General features: G+C 44.8%; 2 protein-coding genes across 6 annotated transcripts in view; both read right to left on the reverse strand.

Moving 5' to 3' along the window:
- Positions 1 to 11,336, reverse strand: part of CRACR2A (calcium release activated channel regulator 2A) — a 124,454-nt gene extending 113,118 nt beyond the window's left edge. The window contains exons 1-2 of the mRNA XM_075900589.2: positions 11,297 to 11,336; positions 11,099 to 11,198 (exon numbers count right to left, since the gene is read on the reverse strand). The gene's annotated coding sequence lies outside the window, so the exon portion shown is untranslated. The remainder of the gene's footprint in view (positions 1 to 11,098; positions 11,199 to 11,296) is intronic.
- The window catches only part of PARP11 (poly(ADP-ribose) polymerase family member 11), a 31,850-nt gene continuing 16,304 nt past the window's right edge, over positions 8,645 to 24,190 (reverse strand). The window contains exons 7-9 of one of the 5 annotated variants that reach the window (XR_012896408.2): positions 15,337 to 15,488; positions 11,297 to 14,818; positions 8,645 to 11,198 (exon numbers count right to left, since the gene is read on the reverse strand). Coding sequence is in view for 4 of the 5 variants with exons in the window: in XM_075900611.2 (XP_075756726.2) it covers positions 17,851 to 18,327; positions 18,799 to 19,063 (742 nt within the window). In the remaining variant the exon portion in view is untranslated. Of the gene's footprint in view, positions 14,819 to 15,336; positions 15,489 to 17,615; positions 18,530 to 18,798; positions 19,064 to 24,190 lie in introns of those variants that run through there. The other 4 variants (XM_075900618.2, XM_075900611.2, XM_075900601.2 and 1 more) reach the window with 4 other exon arrangements.

The raw sequence follows: 24,190 nt of genomic DNA on the forward strand, positions 1-24,190 counted from the left end.
CTATCAATTTTGAGTTGGATATTAATAGAGATCTATATTATTAGTTAAAACACGGAAGTCAGAGAAGTATTTTTAGTACTGTATTAGGCTTCTTATTTCTGTTCCAATTAATCACATTTTTGTTATTCATTATGCCATTACTTACAACAATCCATGACTTCTACAGCAAATAAAACATGGTAATAAAATCTAGCACTTACATAAGCACCTTAAGTGTAGTATTATGATCCCCATTTTATAGGTGAGGAAACCAAAGCCCAGGGAGATGTGACTTGCCCAAGGGCACCCAGCAAACTCATAACAGAACTAGAAATTGAACCTACATCTACTTATGTCTTAACCTGGTGACTGTGTCACTAGACTATACTGCCACTTAACATAGCATTCCCACTGATTTTTGTAATTGCTGTTTCCCTCACACTCCTGTAACAGTTCAGAATTGTTCAATAGTTTCCAGAATGAGTAATAATCTACAATGTACATGTATGCGGCATAACTCACAGAAAAAATTAGTATGATTTTAAATGATTTCTTTTACATTTTTGGACCCAGTTCTCACAGAGCTGTGACCTTGGGAGTGGCTGCTATGCTGGGTTTTGGTGAAAATACTTGGCATGGTGCTCAGAAGGAAGATAAGAGCCCTGACTGTACACCATTCCAATTCACCTATTCCAGTTCGCCTATTCCAATACTCTCCCTAGCTGAGTCGCAAGGAACACCACTTCTCCATGGACACAGGCCCTACCCACCCCATTATCCTAGGAAGGGCTTTTTTGCATGGGGAAAAGCCCATGGTAGTTTGTGTACTAGTTGCCTTGCACTAATTGTTCATGTGGATATACTTACTGACTATGGGCTCATCTAGACTATGCAGAAGATTTGAAAGAGGCTATGTAAATTCCACGGGATTTTCCTCAAAAAATGAGGTTTACGCAGCTTTTCGAGAAAGGGGCAGCGTTTTGCCAGAAAAAAACGCATCTTGACTACTTTCACTTTTGAGAGAGATCTGCGGGAATTTGCATATCCTCTTTCAAATCTTCCGCATAGTCTCCATGAGCCCTGTGTAAACAGGTATGTCCACGTAGCACAAAACAAACAATACAGCAGCAAGTCTCAGAGTCTGGGTCAATTGACTTGGGCTTGTGCTATATGGCTAAATATAGCAGTGTTAGAGCTTCTGCTTGGACTGGAGCCTCCTCATCAGATTTCAGAGCAGCAGTGCTTAACAGTGCTATTTTTAATCCTATAGCCCAGATCCCCCCGTGTGCCCATCATCAAGGTTCTGAAACTTGCTGCCATTTTTTTTAAGTGTAGACATATCTTAAGAGTGCCTTCGTGTGCAACAGCTTACAGCACCCTGGCAGTACATTAAGCTACACCAGCAAAGGACATTCTCAGCATACAGTAGAGCACTCACACACAGAGCCCTGCAAATCCACAGATAGCCACACCCGTAGCTCATTTTTGCAGATGCAGATATAAATTTTGTACAGAGCACTAAGATGGTTTCAAGTAAAACTAGGAAGAAGACCCTAGACTGAAGTGATTTCAAGCCAAAGTGAAAGATACGAAAGCATACAAACCAAACACTTCCTAGTATCTCAGTTCTATCAAGATATAGCTTTGCCTAAGACCGTTTCTTACACCAAGTTGTCAGCCTTCTGTGACGAGTTTAGCAGGAGAAACATCTTTCATAAACATAAAGCACCTTCTTCTTTGGTCTCTCAGGTGGTAGATCAGCCAAATGGATTTTTGCTGGTCTACACACTCCCCAAAGTTCATTGTCTCTGTCTGAAGGACCAGGGGTGCAGATTCGTTCCCCCATCTTGAGTTTTAAGCAGTCTTCTTCCCAATTGTAAACAAAGACATAAAGCTAATTTTGTATGTAAATATACTTGTGCTATCTAAGAAAAAACCTGTTTTACCTTGGTTTGATTCTCTGTTTTGGGCTCTTTAAAGCCATAATTTCACATCAAGAAATGTTACGTTTCACAATGGCAGTAATGATAAGCAGGGTAGGGTGTTTGGTTTTCAAATGATATGAATTTTTTTAAAATTAATATCATGCTAACAACATGTTGAGGCACAACGTATGTCAGTTGCAATATGGTGTGCCCTCCCTGCTTGGTACAGAGGGACTTGTGGGGTCACAGTGTAGGAGCACTAGGACTTAGAAAGATATTCAGGAGATGATCACACATCGTGCAGCAGAACATACAGGGCCAAATTTGAAGGTGATGCACAAGGATGAGTGTAAGTTGCCTGCAAATTCACCAGAGGTGGGGGGAGCATGCACAGTGGCCCGGGCAGTACTGAGGGCTGGCTGCCCTTGCCCCAGCCCTTCAAACCAAGGCCCTATCCATTCTAGGGCAGAAGCTGCCCCACACACAGGACCCGCAGTGGCTGTCAGCCCCACTGGTTGTGTATTAGTAACCGTGAGAGAGTCCTCAGTAGTAAACCTGAGGTAGCCTAAGCAGGCATGACACACTTAGTCCTTCCAGTCGATGCAAGGTGTATGTTACATCAGATTTGATTCTAGCCTCACCTGGCTCATAGTTTTCAGAGTTTTGTGCAAACAAGATATTCTCCAGTGAGATCATGCCACCTAGTGTTTAAGTACACTTCATCCATTACACAGAACAGCCACCGTGTTCTGAACATTTTAATAGACACTGGAAAAAATGTGTGGAAAAGAAGAAAGCCACCCTACAGCAAAGTGGTTACACGTTAGAGCCCAAATACCTGTCGCCACTTTTGAGACATTGATACAGGAGCAAGATGGAATAAAATGTTTAGTTTCTAAGATACGCACAGTTTTGACTGAAAAATATGTTGGTGAGAAAACAACTCAGATGAAGAGCTGGAAGAGGGAATGGATAAATCTGAGTGAGTGAGAGCCAGGGTGGTGGGTTCAAGTCCCACCCACTCAAGCAGTGGTTGGGCAGCCAACGCCCACTGCCCCGATATGGACCTAGCTCCTGCATTACTAAAGGGGATTACATCTTCAATTTGTATAGCTCATAAAAGACAGTCACCTGTTCTGTAACTGGTGTTCTTTGAGATGTGTTGCTCATGTCCATTCTACATAGGTGTGTGTGTGCCTGTCACATGCACCGGTGCTGGAAGATTTTCTGTAAGCAGCACCCATAGGGGCCGGGATCCCCAGTGCCCCTTGAGTGACGTGCACATGCCGCACTATATAGGCCCTCTCCCTCCTCAGTTCCTTCTTGCCGGAACTCTGACAGATGGGAGGAGGGTGGGAGGTTGAATGGATGTGAGCACCACATCTCTAAGAACACCAGTTACAGAACAGGTGACTGTCTTTTTTTCTTCGAGTGCATGCTCATGTCCATTCAATATAGGTGACTGTGAGCAGTGTCTGTGGAGGTGGGTAGGAGTTATGAGAATGCAGACTGCAGTACAGCCCTGCCAAAAGTAGCATCCCCCAGCCTGCTGTGGGATGGCAGAATGAGACATGCAGATATGGACCAACCACCATGTCACCGCCCTACAGATGTCCTGGATAGGGATGTGCACAAGGTACATGGAGGCACCTCTCCTCATTGTTCGCAAGAGGCTTGGGTAGGAGACCAGCAGAAAAATGTCTTGGTCCACATGGAAAGCGAAGACCACCTTGGGGAAAAAAGCTGGATGAGGCCAGAGCTGGCCGCTGTCCTTGGAGAACAGGGTATTTGGCGGCTCCAACGTCAGTGCTCGGAGCTCCGACACTTGCCTAGCCGAGGTGATGGCAATCAGGAAGGCCACCTTGAAGGAGAGTAGCAACAGTGGGCATGTGGCCACGGGCTTGAATGGAGGGCCCGTGAGCTGCGCCAAGACCAGGTTCAGGTCCCACTGCAGGAGAGGGCCTCTGACCTGGAGGTAAAGTCACTGCAGGCCCCTTAGGAACTGAGAGGTGACATCATGGGAGAACACTGAACAACCTTGCATGGGTTGGTGAAACACAGAAATGGCCGCCAGGTGAACTTAAATGGTAGCCAAGGTAAGGCCTTGCCACTTCAGGTGTAGCAAGTAGTCCAGGATTTCCTGAAGGGAGGCCTCTGTCAGAGCCACACTCCGGTGTTGTGCCTCTACAGAGAAATGGGTCCATTTGGCGGCATAGGTGGACCACATTAAGAGCTTTCAACTCTCAAGGAGAACCCTCTGGACATCACCCGAATACACTAGCTCCTGTGGGTTCAACCACAGATGAACCACGCTTCAGGTGGAGTGAGCTGAGGTTCAGGTGGAGCTAGCGTCCTTGGTCTTGGGCGAGCAGGTCCAGCTTGAGTAGCAGGCTCCGGGGTGTGCAGGACACCAGGGTCATCAGTACCACGAACCAATGCTGGTGAGGCCAGCCCGGTGTGATGAGGCTCACAGTTGCCTTGTCCCTCAAACTTCTGCAGGCTAAACCGGGAGCTGAACCAGCTGCACTTTGCATTGTCTCTCGTTGCAAAGAGGTCCACTAGAGGTGAGCCCCAGACGCAGGAGGCAGCCACTTGGAGGTGGAGAGCCCACTCGTGGTGAGAGGAGAACTCTCTGCTGAGACAGTGTGAGATCGCATTTCGAACCCCTGGGAGGTGACAGGCTTCCAGCATAATGCCGTGCAGGACGTGAAACTCACATAGCCTCTCTGCAGAGCTCTGGAGACCAGGCTCCTCCTTGTCTGCTTATGTAGTACATGGTGGCGGTGTTGTCTGTGAGGCTGCGCACCACTCAGCCCTTGAGGTGATGTAGAAACACCTTGCACATATGCCTGATCACCCCCTATGTTTGTGGAGCGCTCTCTCTGAAAGGGACCGCCTGCCTTGGGTGTAAAGAGTCCACATGTGGGCTCCCCAACTGCAGTCTGAAGTGTTAGCTACCAGCTCTCTCGAGTGCAGTTGAGGATGATATGGAACGCCCAATGTATCCTAGTCTGGGTCTGACCACAGCGAACAGGACAAACACCTTGACATCTTTCCAGGGAGTGTTTTTCTGGCATGTATGGCCAACTACAGCTGAAGAGGCCTCATCCCAAATCTGGCCAGTGGGCACTACGTATGTGCATGCCACCATATGACCCCGGCTCTGTAAACACTCTCACATTGTAGACATGGGGCAATCGTGAACTGATGCATGAGGGTCAAAAGAGCCTCGAATTCCCCTTGCGAGAGCGATGCTCTGGCCATAGTGGAGTGAACCGCTCCTATGAACTATGTCCTCTGGGTAGGTACCAAGAGGGATTTTTCTTTTTTATTAGCAGGCCTATCTGATGGCATGTGTCTAGGAGGAGATAGATGTTGTGCTGGACTTTTTGCCTTGATGGGCCTTTGACGACTAAGTATGGTTGTCCAAGTAAGGGTACACTTGAACACCTTGACACCTCAGGTATACCACCACCACTGACACGCATTTGGTAAAAAACCTGGGGGCCATCAACAGTCCAAAGGGCAGGACCACAAATTGGAAGTGATTCCTTCCACCTACAAATCTCAGGAAGCACCTGTAGCCCTCAAAGAAGGTGATACGGAAGTAGGCATCCTTGAGATCGAGGGCAGCATACCAGTGCTGGGACAGGGACCAGAAGCAGGATGAGCTTTTATGACTGGACAGGCTAGGTGCCGGCGTATGTGGAGAGGGGTTCTATTGGTGGTGCGGCGAATAGGGAGAGTCACTATCTCCTCAGCACCTCTGGAGCCAGGGGGTGCATGTCTGCACAGGTCTGCACATCGACTCCAGCGACGTGGAAGATCATGCATCATGCCTATGGGGACTTTGGAGTGCTCTTCTCTTGGACACTGGAAAAAAGTGGGATTGGACTGTGCCTGGAAATCAGGATACAAACAGTGGTTTACCCCAGTGCCGGAGCCCTGTTGGCATCGGGGGTGGTACTGGCTTATGTCCTGCACGGCCTGGAAGGCCTCCGGCATGGAGGGGAAACAAACCTCCAACACAACGATAGCGACCTGGATGCTAGGCTCAGTGCCTTTTGAGGTGTCTAGCCTGTCCACTTGCTGGTCACCTTTCTTCACCTTATCTTTGCAAGGGGACTTGTCTCTGCCCGGCTTCCTAACAGGCTTAGACAGGGCCATAGGCGACAAACAGTGCTGAGCCGTCGATGTCAGCAGTGTGCTGTGCACCAAGGCATTAGTACCGAGTCCAACAGTTGATCTTGCAGGACTAGTGTAGACTCCATTAAGAGCACCTTGAGACGGATACTACGCTCTTTAATAGTTCTGGGACGGAAGGACCCGCAAACGCGACACTTGTTCAAAAAGCGTCCTTCCCCCAGGAAGCATAGACAGTCAGCATGCGGGTTGCTAACTGGCATGGGCCTGCAACCAGCAGCACCAACTTCAAAGGCAGGGGAGCGGGGCATGCCCGTCCCCCATGCAGAGTCTTCACGGGGTAGAAGATTAACAGCTCAAAGGTACTTTCGCAGTTTGTTAATGGGGAACTTGGGTGCAAAGGGAGCGCTTGCAGTCTAGGCTGGAGCATACTGTTCCAAGCACTGGCACCAAGAAGAAACTGAGGAGAGACCAAGGGGTACCCTACATAGCACAGCATACATGCACCACTCCAGGGGGTTATTGGGACCCTAGTCCCTATGGGTGGTGTATAGGGAAAAAACTTCTGGCACTGGTGCATGTGGCAGGCACACACACCTATGTTGAATGGACATGCTCATGTCCAAGCATCTGAAGAACAAAGAAAACTTTTTTAGTTGCTGTACTAAGGTGGCATTTGACTCATTAAGAGCAATCATCATTTTGCTATTGGAGGAGTTGCAGAGAGAGAGGGGAAAGACTTGCACATGTGGTGGTTGTGTCCAAGCATTAGACTATTTGGGAAAAGATTATTAAAGAGATTAATCTGATCTCAAAATCCCAGATTCTTAGAGAATCCTTGACCAGTTTATTTAATGCTCCAGTAAAGGATCTACATTTTAAATTAAAACAAATTACTTTTTGAATAAACTTAAAAAACAACAAATGGTCTGGTAGCACTTTATAGACTAACAAAACATGTAGATGGTATCATGAGCTTTCGTGGGCACAGCCCACTCTGGTCATCTGAAGAAGTGGACCGTGCCCACAAAAGCTCATACCATGTGTCTTGTTAGTCTATAAAGGTCTACCAGACCATTTGTTGTTTTTTAAGTTTTTCCTGTACAGACTAACTCAGCTAGCCCCGAAGCTACTTTTTTAATGTTAGCAGCTCTTGCTATTGGTTAGTAGAAAAAAATTGACTTCTATGGAATTATGGTAAAATATAGATTATCCTTGTAATGGAAAATCTTTCACATCAAGTGCACACACAAGAGAAGATAGTCAATTAGAAAATTTGATCACTACTATTAGCATACTTAGACTGCCTCCTAGCCAGCAAGCCTCAATCTTTCATCAGGTTCTTTGAATATTATCTTGATTCTGAATGAGTAATAATGCAATATGTTACATTTTATTGTGACTTTGCCTTGATCAGGTTTTTTTTTTTAAAATAAGGTACGATTTGGGAAATTTGGGAGTATATTTGTTTAACTAAGCAGCACTGGAACTATTAAATCAGAGGTCAGCAACCTCTCCAAAGTAGCATGCCAAGATTTAACCCTCCTGCTCTGGGCTGTGCCGCTCTCCCAGGATGGTCTCACCACTAATTACATAATTACGCCCCGCCATTTTGCTAGTGCTGCAGCTGGGGAGAACGGTTGAATTTAAATAAATTAGGATCTGGGTGGAAGGTGGGGTGCAAGACAGGTGAGGAGGGCAGAGTCTGGAAGGGAGTTTGGTGGCAGAAAAAGGGGAGGGGTGATGAGAGGGAGTTTGGGGCAGGAGGAGTAACACAGAAAAGGTGGAAGGGTGATAATACAGCCAAATAGCTAGTTGGGGAGGGAGGCAAAGAAGTAGGGAGTAAAGGAAAGTGCAGCTACTGCAAAGTAAAAGTATAGACCCCCCCCCCCACTCACATCTTCCCTCAGCCCCATGGTCCCCCCAGCCTGATTCCCTGCATTGCTCTATGCCTCTCAGTGCAATCCCTGGCTCCCTCTCATCCTGCCCCCACATCCTCCTTCACCCCTCCACCCCCACTGGCAGGACAGCAGCGCTGGGACTCGCAGCCCCAGGGGAGCAGCGCTGGGGGGAGCAGGGGTGCAGAGTGTTTTCCCTACCTGACCCCGCCCAGCCATTTGCCTGCAGGCTGAGGCTATGTTGCTAGGGCAGGCAGAGCACAGGGCTGCCCAGCCCCAGCTGGCTCCAGCCCATCCAGGAGCAGCGGAGTGCTGGGGAAGGGGCTCCCTGCACACAGCCTACAGGGAGCAGTATGGCGCAGCCTGGGTCTCACCGTGCCACATGTGCAGGCTGCCCAGCCCCAGCTCTGCATAGTAGGCCCAGGCCTAGCCCCGCCCCCTCCCGAAGCAGAGCCTGTAGCTGGGAGAAGGGGTGAACCCCTTAGCTCCCGGGAGCTGCACACCCAGGCCAAGCAGGGGCAGCACCAGGGACACACGTGTCTCTCCTACCCCAGCAGGAAGCCGGAGCTGTTACTGCAGCTGCGCAGCTGAGGCTGGAGCCACAGCACGAGCGCCACAGTGAAAACTGGCTCATGTGCCACTTGTGGAACACGCGCTGGGGGTTGCCGACCCCTGTATTAAATAATACCAGAAGCACTCGTATAATCCAATCAGTCTTTAATATACAAAAAATAACCACAAAGATTTAATACACTGATTTGGATTAGAAAGTGTTTTTAAAAAAATCCAAGCACTTTATCTGTAATTAGTTAAAACTGGCACAATATTGTGCAGTTAATTAGGGTTACTGAATAAACTGGCACTTCTTTTCAGTAACTTAAAGGACATGGAATAACATATTGTGTAATTTTATGTAAACCAACACTTAAAAATCAAGACTTGGCCCTCCTGATGATATGGCCTTTTGTTTCCCAGCATCTTTGCTCAATGCCCCAGAGCTGTTCCTACATAAGAACAGCCATACTGGGTTAGACAAAAGATCCATTTAGCCCAGTATCCTGTCTACTGACAGTGACCAATGCCAGACGCCTCAGAGGAAATGAACAGAACAGGGTATCTTCAAGCAATCCCTCTTCTGTCACCCATTCCCAGTCTCTGACAGACTAGGGACACCATTCCTATCCATCCTGGCTAATAGCCATTGATGGGCCTAATCTCCATGGATTTATCTAGTTCTTTTTTTGAACCCTGTTAAAAGTCCTGGTCTTCACAACCTCCTCTGGCAAGGAGTTCCACAGGTTGACCGTGCACTGTGAAGAAAAACTTCCGTTTGTTTTAAAACCTGCTAGTTTTGTTTGTTTTAAACTTCCTCAAAGTGCATTTATGCTTCTGGTGCTCAAAAACAGCTTGTTCCCACTTAAGTTTTTCAAAGTAAAATTACATAAGCCACAGTAGATCAGATGGTTAATTTATACCCCCTCATAATACTGGGGAAAAAAAAGCAGAATATTCCCTCTTCAAATGTCACCTAGTTTGTTACTTTCATGCTGCTCTGTTCCCCTTCTCTCAGGGCCCATTCAGACTCAGACTTCCATCAGGTGCTGAGTTTATCTACATTTTTTTATTCATGTCTCACCTTGCAACTATACTCCTTCAGATTTTTCCAAGTAAACTGGATCATTATATGGATAGAACAGATTCTATGAAAATCTAGCAGTATCAGTCATTCAATAAGTGGTACTCTTCCCTTAAAGCCTGTACTAACCCTGACTTCATTTTAGCACACTATATACCAGTGTTTCTTAAATTTTTTAAGACCAAGAAACACCAATTTTTTTTTTTATGAGGAACACCAAAGACCCTCTGTTGTTCTCCACGACACACTAGACGAAACACTGCTATATACTGCTAGAGGTGCTGTCCTTTTGATAAGATATAAACCCGAGGTCTTGCCAACATATTGTAATTAAAGATCTTAAGAAAAGAGGTGTATCGTAAAAATTAATTTTTATATACTCTATCTAACCACCCCAGAAATTTGTACTGAAAACAGTATTTTTGCCTACATCCAGTGAGTCTGCTGTAAAGTACTACTCTGCTGGATTGTATAGGCGCTGTATTCCATTTAAAAAAATGGTGGCATTGCAGGGAGAGTGGAAGGGTCACTCTACTATTTGCCTATGTCATAGGACTTTAGTGAGGTTGTTTCTAAAGTGGTATGGGACTTATAAATTAGAGTTTCTATACAATATTTCACTTTCGCTACAATGCAGTGTATTTGTTAAAGGGCTCATGGGTCAGAGGGAAACTGATAATCTTACAATTTTGTTTGGTAGGAACTTTTTCAAACAGCCAGAGGAAGTTTATTATATTGGTCTGTTATTAATCATATTTATGACATAAGTTCTTAGGGACCGACCTTGCCCACTAAGCTGTACACCACCACAAGCTAATTATTTAATTTAATAATAATACTTTCTCCAAGCAGTGTCATTCACGGGTAAGTAGAACTGGCCCTTCCAAAAGCAGAAACATTTAGAACGTCATCACAATCGTTCTGACTTCCCTAATATAAAACAGAATTGTTTTTACTTCTCAGCAGCAAGGATTGTCAATTATGACACAGTGATAAAATGGGTATTAATAAGGAGGAGTCCCATGAAAACTTACAGAATAACAAATTTATTTAAGCATAAGTTTTTTGTGGGCAAAAATCCTCTTTGTCAAAAGCGGTTTTTTGCCCAGGAAAGCTTATGCCCAAATAAATCTGTTAATCTTTCAGGTGCCATGGGACTCCTCATTGTTTTTGCAGCTACAGACTAACACAGCTCCCCCTCTGAGAATGATCAAAATGGGTACTTAATGTTGCCATAGGCATGTTGCTCAGTACAGAACTCACAGCACAGGGTGAGTGGAGATGATGGATTTCAATGTTCCCAATTTTGGCAGCTGCAGAGGACTCAACAGGCACCCAGTGTAATCCAGACAGCCCAGGTTGGGGGCAGGAGGTTTAAATTATGGCAGCTACACATTTTTTGGCTCTGCCCCTAATAAATCTCTTGAAAGGGGATCTATTATAGCCTTCCAGCTCCTGCCATGGGGGATTTCTCTCCTGGTCAGATCAGAGTCTTTAACCTACTCTGAGCTCTTTACCTGATATATATGGTGAGACCCACATTAAGCTTCCTGGCTCCCAGTGTAGTGCTCCGTCTCCACCAAAGCATATTAGGTAGGAGTGGAGCATTCAGAAAGCCTGCAAAGAGATGGGTTTGGGAGAAGTTAAAAGGAGGGCTTTGTCACACTTTTCCTTTATACTCTCCACCCCCCATCTTTAGTTTATTGTCACATCACCCATTCCAAGCTTTGTTTCTTCAGTTAGTCTTCCCCTCCGTCTTTTCCCTGTACTTGTTGCTTTGGGTCACATTTCTTTCACTAAACTTTCTTCTGCGCCAAAACTCAATCTGGAGCCCCTGCTTAAAGAAAGAAAGGAATTATGTTGACAGGCATGTAGCAACTTTAGACCTTCAAAGAGCTATATATTAATGCACTTTTTTTTTTTGCATTTGTAAAAATGTATGGTAGCCATATTGCATAACAGAGCTTTTAAAAAGTCAGTCTCACAAGTTAATTAATAGTATCAACCTAGACATCAAACATACCCAATGTTCTCTTTTTGTCTAATTATTCTCAAAATTCTACTGGGGACTCAGTGCTTCCTGAGATTCATCCTAGTGGATGATCAAAGGTAGATAATTCCTCGAAAATTTACCAGTTGTTTAGTTACTGCCAAGATTAGCACCCTTCTCACAATAAAGCAGTCTGTGCTTGATAAAAAAAATGGAAGAATGCAAGAGAGTCAGAAGCTGAGCAGGAAGTCTGACAAATGGACAGGGTGAATGTTTTCTCAACATCAAATAGCCCCAAAGGCAGCCCAGTGAGAACCAGTACATGGGACATGCTGCACCAACTGCCTCAATGCCATAGTGTTTGCTAAGGAAAATCTAGGTACCAGAAGGCCCTTCCAGAGGGGAGACAGTATAAATCTCTAGCTGTCACCTCTGAAAAATGATAGCTAGAACTGGACATGGTAAGGATCTGGAGGACACTCTGTATGAAAACACACAAAATAGAATCTCTCAGGGGTGATGATTATTTCAGTCAAATGACAGACTTCCTTCTTGCAGTCATGGACTTCCTTCTTGTGATTTACAACTAAGAACTACCAATCAGCATTGCTAGAGCCTGATGCATTGCATTCTAGCTGCCTACCTGGTGAAACAGCTATCAGGAGTTAGCAATGCAGATGAAGATGATTCTCCACAAAAAAACTGATAGAATGAACACTGGCTGAAAATTCTTTCAATTGCACTCTGGACTGGTGAGATTAAGGCTTCCTCTCTTCCCTTCCCTTCTCCCCCCCCCCCCCCCCAAACACACACATATAAAAAGTGGACAAATAATACAGGTATAAATTAGCCAAAGCAGGGTAATCACAAATCATGTTGATTTCCTGCAGATATTGTACGTATGGCAACCAAACACCTTTTAAAACCCAATGTGTTGGTTACTTCTAGCCAAAAAGGCCCTACTAAAACTAGTGAGTGCACAAACAAAAGGGAACAACTTCTTAAAATTTTGACTTGTTATAATTTCACCATATCCAAATACATGTATTGTAGAATATTTTGTAAAAATAAAGAGGACTTAATATGAAGACACCATACAGTATTTGCCAGCAAATCTCTGATAAGTTGGGAGGGATAACTATGAGCTATTCCCTCCTCTTGTGTACTTGCTCTCACAGTGGCCTGGCTTAGTTGTTCCTCTACTGTTGCAAGGCTTGCTACCACAGCTATACCATTATATTCCTGCTCACTCAAGTACATGTATATGAGCAGGGACTAACACCTGTAGCTCATAGTGTAGATGCAGCATTTATGTGTGCCCCTCCACATGTGTATTACAAAGCCTGTGGATTAGTGAAGTTCTGCTGTTCTAGATCAATCATATGTTGTTTTTGTAGTAACACCCAGAGCTCATACTCAGGAGGGCCATTGTGCTAGGCACTGTACATGCACAAAAGGAAACAATTCCCTGGACAGCTGAAGATGATAAGTCAGGGAAAAGTTTTTAAGAAACTAAAAAGAACACAAAGAACTGACAGACTTCATGAACAGGCATAGATAAAAAACACAGGAAGGAGGGAATACATGTCACTATTAGCTGTATCATAGTGCCAGGCTGTGCATGTTTAGCACTGGAGGGAGCAAATACAATGTTTAGTATATCGAAGGTCTGTGTAACAGGGCAAGTATCCAACAGCAGCGATCCAGAGAGGAAGTCTCATTAGGGAGAGCCAATGTAAGTAGTTTTTCTCATTTAACACCTCAAAAGCAGTACTCAGTCCGCATTCTTCAGGAACTTGGATCTCTCTGATCTTTCTTCTTGTAGCCACTTCTGGTCCCTCTTCTCTTTCCCCAATCAGATTTTACCTGACAAAACCAGCTCATGCTCTGCATCTATGCAAACGAAAAGAAAACTTGCTTCACATAAAACCAACACAAATAAATATTAATGAAATCTTTCATGAAACACAGGGAACAATTAAGAGATGGAATTTTTAGAAGCCCTCCATTCTGGTTTAATTTTAGTTTCCATTGAATCAATGAACTTTCTTTGGCTTCAATGGAAGCAAAGTCAGATGAACACTGTGTGCATCTTAAAATTGCAGCCAAAGTTTAAAAAGATAGCAGCATACAAACAGAAGACAGCTATATATGAGTTTTGTACAAAAAGGGGAGGGATGCAAAACACAGTTTACTATTAAACAAATCTATAGATCACACAAGAGATCCTAGAACGTGACTCTAAGGTTAAATACCTACCTAATTACTGACTGCAACTGCTGTTAGATATCTCATTCTGTCACAACCAGACTTCACTTATAGGTTGCGCAACATTATTGCAGGTTGCTTGAAGCAGTATGAGATACAGGTATCTAGATTTAGTCCCAGCAGATGGTTCAGACTGATTCCACATCTTTGCTTTTTCTAAATGTATTGTTTGGTAGATTTAAACTCCGCTCTACACGTAATGCATACTGCGGCATGCCAATAACCATTAAGCCCCCTGCATTTTGTAAAATTATAAATAAAATCTTTATAAAAGATTATTCACATGTACACAAACTGTATCATATGCATAAATATATTTCTAGACATAGATTAAATACACGTGTAGTTTTTAAAAAAGTATAGCAGTAAGAATCCTTTGAAGACATTAAATGTCCACGTAAGTTAAGGCTTAACTAAGCCATATTAAAATTTCTTATAAACCCTACATGTGAAAAGCATCAATGTTTTATTTACAGGACCAACAAATGGACAACCAACCTTACGCCAAAAGGATTTTACAGATGTAAGCCAGATTTTCCTTCACATCTCCATGCCTGTTCTCACCACTGTGTATTTACACATTTTTTAAGTTATATTTCCTTTGCAAAAAGATACTGACCATCCATCACAACCAACCTAATGCTCAGTTTGTCTCCTGGCAAAACTTAACAGAATTCTATTAAATATTCAGGGTAGATTTGGTTGGTATCAAAGATAACAAAGATCTTTGGATTCCATGTACTATCCACGCAGCTGTCAAATAAGTTCACAAAGCTTCCATCTTTTGAAGGAGGTCTCATATATTTGGAATCTCCAATGACATAGTCTCCAGTTAAAACACGAGCAAGAAACATAACTTTATACGTTCTGAACACATGGTGTTGTAGACTGACACCATGGATTTGAAAAGTGTCTCCGTGCTTCATATCATCTTTGCAGAAACGACTGGAGTATGATGCATCTCTTGCAAAATAGGTCCCTGAAAGAACAAACAGCAAAAATTATACCCAATGACAAGTCTCTCTGTGAAATCTGGGGGGTCTAATTCTGATTCCATAATACATCAAAATGGTGTAAGATCTGAATCAGGCCATACACTTCAGTTTTATATTCATAATCAATCAACAGCACTTGTAAGAATTATACTAGTTCAGTGATTCTGAAGGTTTTTCAGTGTGAACCACATCTTAGTAGGGAAATTACTCCATGAATGATTTATCTACAGGTCATGGGACTATCTTCTCCCATAGCACTGCATAACATCCAACTGTGACAATTACAGAAATAGTTTATATCATACTGTATATTGTAACTGTCTTTTTAAAATCACATTTAGCAGGAACAGCCAGATTAAACAGTTCTCCACAGACCATCAGCAATGTCTTACAAACCTAAATTCATTTGAGACACGCATTCTGATTTATTTAGAGAGAAGAGCAAAAGAAATATGTTACTCAAGTACTTAGTGATAGTCAAGCAGTAATCATTACCTCTTACCTTTTCCATACACAGCAGCATGTATACCATTTATTCGCCAGTCAAAATTATGAATGCATATTGCTTCTACAAATTCATTGCTGGTGCCATGAAATAACATGTGTTCATTAATGACAGCGACACCTCGTCTCTTCTTTAACTGAGCTTTTTTCCTACAAAAATAACCATAGCATTACAAAATCTTTTGTAATCAAACTGGAGTCACACAGAAGCCGAGGGGAAAAATGATACTGCAACGGTTGAATTTGAGAGAAGTAACTACAGTTGATTCTGCTTCTCAAATATAGCTCTCAGTTTACCAACTAAGGCTACGTCTAGACTGAACTCTAAAATCGAAAAAAGATATGCAATTTGTGCTATGTAAATTGCGTACCTTTTTTCAATTTATTTTCAAAAAGAGGCTATTTTGAAATTTGGTGCGTGTACATGGTGTCAAATTTCGAAATAAAGTGCTATTTCAAGCCATCCCTTATTCCTTGTAGAACGAGGTTTACAGGGATGGCGAAAAAGCGTGTCCGATATTTTGAAAAAAAATTGAAATAGCGGATGTGTTCCTTAGAGTGTTGCTATTTTGGAATATTTCGGGATACCGAAATAGCAATGCAATCTAGATGTACCCTAAAATGTCTTTAAGAGAGAAAGTGTCACACTTTTACTTTTTTTTTTTTTTTTTTTTAAACCATACATAAAACACCTCCTCTCCTGAATGTCTTGGACCTACCATTGTTGTAAGGAAAACTTAACATTACTATAAATAAATAATTGGAAAAACCCCCTATTGCTTCTACTTTGTTCATTTGACAAAGCGTTCAGTATAGTCAGTGCCCCTAATTGTCTTTCATACAAAAACAACTGAGTCCTGTGGCATTTTAGAGACAAGGATGGCTACACAAAAAAACCCTTTCCAAAAACAGATTACAAAGAGAAACAGCAGAACTGCAATTCATTTGCAAATTTAATACAATCAAATTAGGACTGAAGGATTAGACTGGTAATCAGACTACCAAGGCAATTTCCCCTCTATTCACAAGTGAGCCACATCCACCCTTATTGAATTGGCCTCATTAACACTGGTCCTACACTGGATAAGTAACTCCCTTCTTTTGTTCTACTAGTATATACATAGATATAGATACAGATATATTTATCCTTGCCTCTGTAATTTTCACTTCAATTTATCTGATGAAGTGGGTTTTACCTACAAAAACTAACAGACATTAGTTCAAATTAACTAGGTACAGGAATGTAGCCGTCTACAGCCTCATGGCTGCCAGCCTGGCCACCAGAGGCCACATGCGGACCCAGGAGCAGGTCCATTGCAAGATTAAAGACCTGCGGCAAGCCTACTCCAGGGCCTCCCAGCCAGGGCCCGACCCGGAGGCATGCCTTCATTACAAGGCCCCGGGCCGCATCCTGGGGGCTCATGCCATCCATGCCTCCCAGGTGATGATCAACCCCGGGGTAGAGGGTCCCGACCCAGACACGGAGGAGGATGCCAGGAGCCTGCAGGGAACCTGCCCAGGACCCAGGACCCCCAAGGCATCCCACAGAGCACATCGGCTGAGTCGTCCAAGGCCGGGGAGGGCTCCACATGTGAGTGCCATCATGCTCCCCTTATGTGTATGCGGGGGGGGGGGGAGGGTGTGGAGAGGGAGCCCAGGGACCGTGCGCTTGGGCCTTGCCCACCATGGGGCAGCAGCTGGGTGTCATGCAGGGGCCCTGGCTCGTTCCCCACATGCCGACCTCAACCTGCAGAAGGGGGCTGGGTTTCACCCACTGTGTCCCCAGGGAGAACTGACCACTGCTCTTGTTTCACCACAGCCGCAGCACCTGAGACTGCAGGGCGCACCACCCCACCTGCAAGAGCCACCTGCACCCGGGCCAGCAGGCACACCTGAACCTGTAGGACTGTCAGCGGTGGCACCTGCAGCTACTAGAGCACCAGCTCTGCGCCCAGGACCACTGGGTTCGGGAGGACCTGCGGCTACGGCAGCGGAGCTTGGAGGAGCAGGGCCGTGCCCTCCGAGGCCACTTCCAGACCTTGGTGAACAGGTTCCTGCCTCCTACTGTTCCAGCCCCTGTGGCCGCCCCAGCTCTCGCTGCTCCTCCCACCCCTGCTCTCTCTCCCACTTCCTCCGCACCCCCGTCCCTCCTGCCCCACCCTCCACACCCACTCCCCCCGACACTCCTGCACCTGCAGTGCTGCGAGACGGGAGAGCAAGCAGAGCCCCCAACCCTGAGCTTTCCCTTCCCTTCCTCCCCCTTCCAGCTCCCTCCTCTCACGTTCCCCCCTCCCCTCTTCCACCTTTATTCCTCCCTCCCTCCACGCCAGTTATGTACAATAAAGAGAGGGTTTTTTTTTGGCAAAACAGGTGTTTTTATTTTCATTAGGAAGGGGGGTTAGGGAGGGGGAAGGGTAAGGGTGCAAGAAGGCCCCAGTGGGGCATGCAGGGAGAGTTCAGTCCTCCTCCACCTGGAAGGTCTGCCGCAGGGCTTCCCGGATCTGGACGGCCCCTACTTGGCCTCCTGGACGGCAGCAGTGCAGGGCTGCATGTACTGGCCAGCCATGTAGTCAGCCTCAGCCATCCAGGCTGGTAGGAAAGCTTCCCCTTTCCTATCAAATACATTGTGCAGCATGCAACATACTGCCACCGCAGGAGGGATATTGTGCTCGGCAAGGTCGAGGCGGGTAAGGAGGCATCTAAGTCGGGCTTTCAGGCCCCTGGTGAGCTTGGCATTGAAGGCCTGCCGGGAGGGGTTGAGGTGTCCCATGTACGGCTTCATCAGGCAGGGCTGTAGGGGGTAGGCCGTATCCCCCACCAGGCAGATGGGCATGTCCATGTCCCTGACCCTGATGTGGCGGTCGGGAAAGAAGGTCCCGGTGTGCAGCCTCTGGCACACAGAGGAGTTCCGGAACACCCTGGCGTCATGTGCCTTGCTGGACCAGCCCACATTAATGTCTGTGAACTGGCCCCAGTGGTCAGACACGGCCTGCAGGAGCACAGAGAAGTAACTCTTGTGGTTAATGTAGAGGGAGGCCAGGTATTCCAGGGCACGGATGGGGATGTGCGTCCCTGTCGATGGCCCCCCCGCAGTTGGGGAAGCTGAGGGCACCAAACCCCTGGATGACTGCGTCTGGCTCGGAGAGGCAGACCACCCTGCGGAGCAGCACCCTGTTGATAGCCTTGACCACCTGCAGAGAGACACACCAAACCGCGAATCCCAGGGGTGCGTGGGAGAATCTGTTCCCTGGTACTGCCCCGCGCTCCACTCCCAGAAGCAACCCTCGCTGCAATCCTGGCCACCACAGGTGGCGTGTAGTACAGCCGGGACAGACCGAACCCTCCCATGCGGGGCACTTTCGCCTCTCCTCCCCCCCCCCCCCCCGGTTTTCCCTGGGGCGGCCCATCCCCTCCTTGCAACTCCCCCCACCCCCAGCCCAGTGATTGGTGAGGTCCGTACCTGCATGAGCACTGCTCCAATGGTGGATCTCCCAACGCTGAACTGGTTCCCAATGGATTGGTAGCTGTCCAGCGTGGAGAGCTTCCACAGGGCGATGGCCACACGCTTCTGGAGGGGGATGGCGGGCCTCATGCAAGTGTCCCGTCGCCGCAGAGCAGGGGCGAGCCACTCGCAGAGCTCCAGGAAGGTGTCCTTCTTCATCCTGAAGTTCTGGGTCCACTGTTGGTCTCCCCAGCGCTCCAGGACGATGCGGTCCCACCAGTCGCTGCAGGTGTCCAGACGCAGGGAGGTCAGGGGGAGGAGCAGGAGGCTGCCGTGCACCAGATGGTGCCAGGCAGCCTCCAGCCATTGCTGGCAGGCTTGCAGCAGCAAGTCCAAAGACTGGAGCAGCATGCCCAGGGCGAACTCTGGCTCCATGGTGCCAACTACAGTAGTGTCCCCAGTGGGAGCCACTGACACAGGCAGGCAGAGAGGAAAACACTTTGCTGTCCCTCAGCGAGGTAGGCAAGCAAGCGAAAAAGCTGAGAACCGGCTGTCCAGGGGGGTCCCTTTAGCACAAGCCTCAGCTTCACAAAGCAACTACTGACCTCATGCCCTGCCGGAACCAGTTTCACCTGCCCTTAAATGCGACCTAGCATCCAATCAGTGTGGACATGCTATTTTGAATTAGCAAAACGCTAATTCGAATTAGTTTTTGGGTCTACATTAGCTTATTTCGAATTAACTAATTTGAAATAAGTTAGTTCAAATTAGCGCTGTAATGTAGACATACCCTTAGTTTCTAAGGCACCACAAGACTCCTTGTTTTGCAGATAGTCTAACACAGCTACCCTTCTAAGACTTGTCTTTCACACAGTAACAAGGAGGAAAACCTTTTGTTAATAACATTACAAAACTAAGGTTGCAAACCCACAAAAACTGCCAGTGTGACATGATACACATTTAAATTTATAATTATATTTGAATAATTTTCTACATTTCAGATCTACTGATTCAGTTACAACAAAGAATACTAAGTCCAGTACTAATTTTAATATTATTTTTATTACAAATATTTGCACTGTAGAAAAAATGAACAAAACAAACAGTATTTTTTGATTCACCTCATACTAGACCACTCAGTCCTACTACTTGTTCAGCCAACTGCTACGACAAACATGTTTTGTTTACAGGCGATAATGCTTCCCACTTCTTACTTACAATGTCACTGAAAGTTAGAACAGGCCTTTCATGGCACTGTTACAGCCAAAGTATGCGCCAGATATAACAACATTTGCATGCTTCTTCATGTTTTGCCTTTTAGGCTTTGAAATTTTATTTTTTGTTTTTGACTAGCAAAAGTTCTGCATTTGTGAATTGTACTTTCATGATAAAGAGACTGTACTACGGTACTTGTATGCGGTGAACTGAAAAAATGCTATTTCTTTTTTTAGTGCAAATGTTTATAATAAAAACATCAAGTGAGCATTATACATTTTGTATTCTGTGTTGTAACTGAAATCATTACATTTTAAAATTATTGCTTAATTATGCTATTAAATCTATGATTAATTGTGACTATTTTTAAAATCATGTGACAGCGTTAGTAGCACCAAACACTTTTTTGATATTTCACACTAACACTGACCCACAGAAAGAAAAAAAGCAAAGCAAAGATCAAGTATGTTGCTCTCTAAATGTTGAAGATTATGAATGGCTTTATAAAAAAAATACATTTTAATACCCAGTAACAAGCCATTTTAGTTTAAAGATTAAAGTCTCACAGATCTAAAAACAAGTTTGCAAATTATAAAAATCTATATTAAAATACTGATTAAAACACAGTAAGTCAAATACAAAATAAAAATATATCTTAAATACAATTTTGAAAACTATTAAAAAAGCATATGCTGCACCTGACCGTGAAAAAAAGGTAATTTTTCATATACACAATACAAACAAATCAAAATTGAAGAGGGAGACTAGTAGTTCTTAGTGTACTTAAACACCAAACTAATTCAGGCTATCAATTCTAAACTATTAGATCACTCCATATGGTAGTTTGTTCTTAGGCCTGATGTGCACAACGGATGGAGTGCCCAAAGCCTGAGATGAAATGTGAAATAGCAGCAGCTGTGAAACTTACAAGAATGTCAATTTCACAGTTGTTAGGCTCCCTGTTGAGAAACTGAACCATATCTTCATATGGAGGTGGAGGTGAGGGGGTTCCTGCTGTAAGCCCCGGGCAACTATCAATGCCTCAACAATGCTCGAGTTCAGTCAGCACAAGCACTCCTGCTGAGGATGTGCTCAGTAGAAGCAGAGTAGTGTGGATTCCAACAGCCAATTTAAATCACTGTGGCAGATGTAGGTCGATCTAACTTAGGTGGATCTCATTTTGTAGTACAGGAAGTCCCCAGGTTATGTACAAGATAAGGACTGTAGGTTTGTTCTTAAGTTGAATCTGTATGTAAGTCGGAACTGGCGTCCAGATTCAGCCGCTGCTGAAACTGATAAGTTTCAATAGCGGCTGAATCTGGACGCCAGTTCCGACTTACATACAGATTCAACTTAAGAACCCCAGGCATCCCCAAGTCAGCTGCTGCTGAAACTGATCAGCGGCTGATTCCAGGAAGCCCGGGGAAGGGGCTTCCTGTAGTCAGCCACTGGGCAGTTTCAGCAGCGGCTGACTTGGGGACGCCTGGGGCAGAACAGCTGGGGTGCTGCCGGGTTGGTCCAGTAGTGCCGCCGCTCCTCGGCGAAACTGACCAGCAGTGGCTGAATCAGGACGCCTGGGGCAGAGCAGCTGGGGTGCTGCCACGGGACCAACCAACAGCACCCCAGCTGCTGTACCACAGGCGTCCGGAGCAAAGCCGCGGAGCACGGGAGCAGCGGGACAGCCCAGACGCGCCGTGGCTATCCTGCTGCCCTCGGGCTCCGCGGCTTTGCTTTGCTCCCCGTCTCCCTGGTCTGCAGATTAGGGGGACGGGGAGCAAAGCGGCAGAACACACGTCTGGGCTGTCCGCTGCCCGCGTGCTCCGCCGCTTTGCTTCCTCTCCCATGTCTACTGGAGACCAAGGAGACGGCCCCGTTCGTAACTGCGGATCCGACATAAGTCAGATCCGCGTAACTCGGGGACTGCCTGTATAGACAAGCCTTACACTGATTCTTCAAGTCAACAGGAGTTCTGTGCAGAACAAGGGTCAGATCCTTTATGGTACAGACTAGGCATTGAACAAGCACAAAGAAGGAAAAAGGTGAACAACCATTACAAAAGCCTAAGTCAGTGTACCTCAAAGTGGGCTGTGGACCACTTTGTGAAAGCTGCTAACAGGCTGCTCCAGCTTGTTTACTTACCGGCTCTGCAGCCCCGGAGCCTCATGGCTCCCATTGACCACAGTTTGCCGTTTGCACCCAAGGGGAACTCGTGGCCCACTCTGAAAAACACTGGCCTAGGTGAATAAAGAATTGCTATACGGATGTGGTATTTAGCAGGACAGTAGCTAAGCAATTAAAGGAAATTTTTCTTGGGATTTAATATATGGATGCAAATCATTCAAGACCAAAATGCAGGTTGTTAGGAGGGCTTTTAAAAATCAAACGTTTGTTGTTTTAAGTGCTTTGTATTGAAGTATTCAAACAATATTTTTAAAAAGTCTGTGGTGCAAAATAAGAACTATTGCCACTCTGCCATATAAACCCCAAAGTAATTTACTTAGGTAAGAAATTTTCAGTACATATGACATCTTCAAAAAGTTTTATTTTTAAAAAAGCATGAAGGCTATAAGCCAAACCCACCAACAGAGATACCATCCCTGTCTTAAAAAATATGTTTGACAGATGGTCAAGTAAACACCATCCCTTAATGGACAGATGTCACTGGCCCTCATTCTCTCAATCTATCTCCATTACCCACCGTCTTCTCTGGATTAAGTTTCAGAGTGCTAAATTTTCACTGAAGATCCACTCTGAGCTAGACATTAGGAAAGTCAGTTAATCATACCAGGTGGGTCTGATGAAAGAGATACAGAACTAAGGTTCACCAGCATGCTGATGACATACATTCCAATCCATTCTATCACCTTGATGAATTTAGAAGTGCATTTACAAGATGAATGACAGACAAGAATATTGCAGCATATGGCCTGAAAGATGTATTTTATTAGTTTATTTCAAATTGCACAAAAATATAAAATTATCAATCACTAACCACTCTCAGCAAGGTGGGGATGGCCAGACTGAAAGAGAAAAATAAAGCTACTGCAATCTAACTACACAGTGAATTATCTATGCTCTATATAGCTTCTGTATAGCAGTGTTCAACAAGTTGCTAATCAATAGTCTCTACAAAATTTTAATAGCCAACAACCAAAACTGGAGTTATGATGAAGAGGGTAATGTTATGCAGGGTAAAATAACTATCCAATTATATCCTCTCAAGAACACAAGCTTCATATTAAACTACTTATCTATTCAGTGAAATAATATAGCTTGAAAAAGGGAAAAGAAAATAAGATGTAATTTTTATTCTCAAATGACACAATACTGTGCAGTAGACAAGAGAGATGGTGCCATGAAGTGCAAAAAACCCATAAGACAGTTTTTTGGTTGAAAGAATCTCTCGAAGAGCATGCGCTTTGTGAGCTTCTAATGACTCAAAAGATCAATGTCCTCAAGATACATATTTCCCACCAGCAATCACAAACTAATACTTAAAAAAAAATAGAAGTGAATTTCATACCCTAATATTTACAATAAGAGCAGGCTGGTACGTAGAGCCAGTCTGGGTGGGTGGATAAGTAGGTGTTAAACAAAAACAAAACAAAACAAAAAGAGAAAGACCAATCATTTTCATTCCTATTAGAAAAGGGAAATATAAGTAGTGGCAGAATCCCTAACACCTGAATGTCTTCTATTTTCTCTACTTCTATAGTAGAACCTAAACTTTCATAACTCTAAGCTCGAACATTGCTGATTCTCTAAGGCTTTTTTCCACAAAATCCTTATTACCCAGAAAAGGAGGTATACCAATCTTGCAGGAAAAGGGGATTTTGCACAAAAAGAAAACATCCACACTGCCTGTTTTGGCGCAAAAACGGATTGGTGGAAAATTTGCAAATTAGATCACAACTCATGCAAATGAATCTCTCATTAGCATATTTTTTGCCGAGAAAACTTGCAGTGTAGACATAGCCTAAGAGAACTATTCCTATACAATATGCTCAGAGAACCGTAACTCTGCTCATAGGGATACAACAAAGAATCTGTAGTACCAGAGACTCATTTCTCTCCATTACAGACATCTCTAGGTAATAATCCCTTGTTCAAAATGATGCTCCCACAGTCTGGGTCAGAAAGCCCAACACTTTATTTTACCCTGGAAAGTAGCTGAACCTCTGAGACCACTGCCAAT

The sequence above is a fragment of the Pelodiscus sinensis genome, chromosome 1, assembly GCF_052426305.1.
Source record: "Pelodiscus sinensis isolate ZL-2025 chromosome 1, ASM5242630v1, whole genome shotgun sequence".
Classification (NCBI taxonomy): Eukaryota; Metazoa; Chordata; order Testudines; family Trionychidae; genus Pelodiscus; species Pelodiscus sinensis.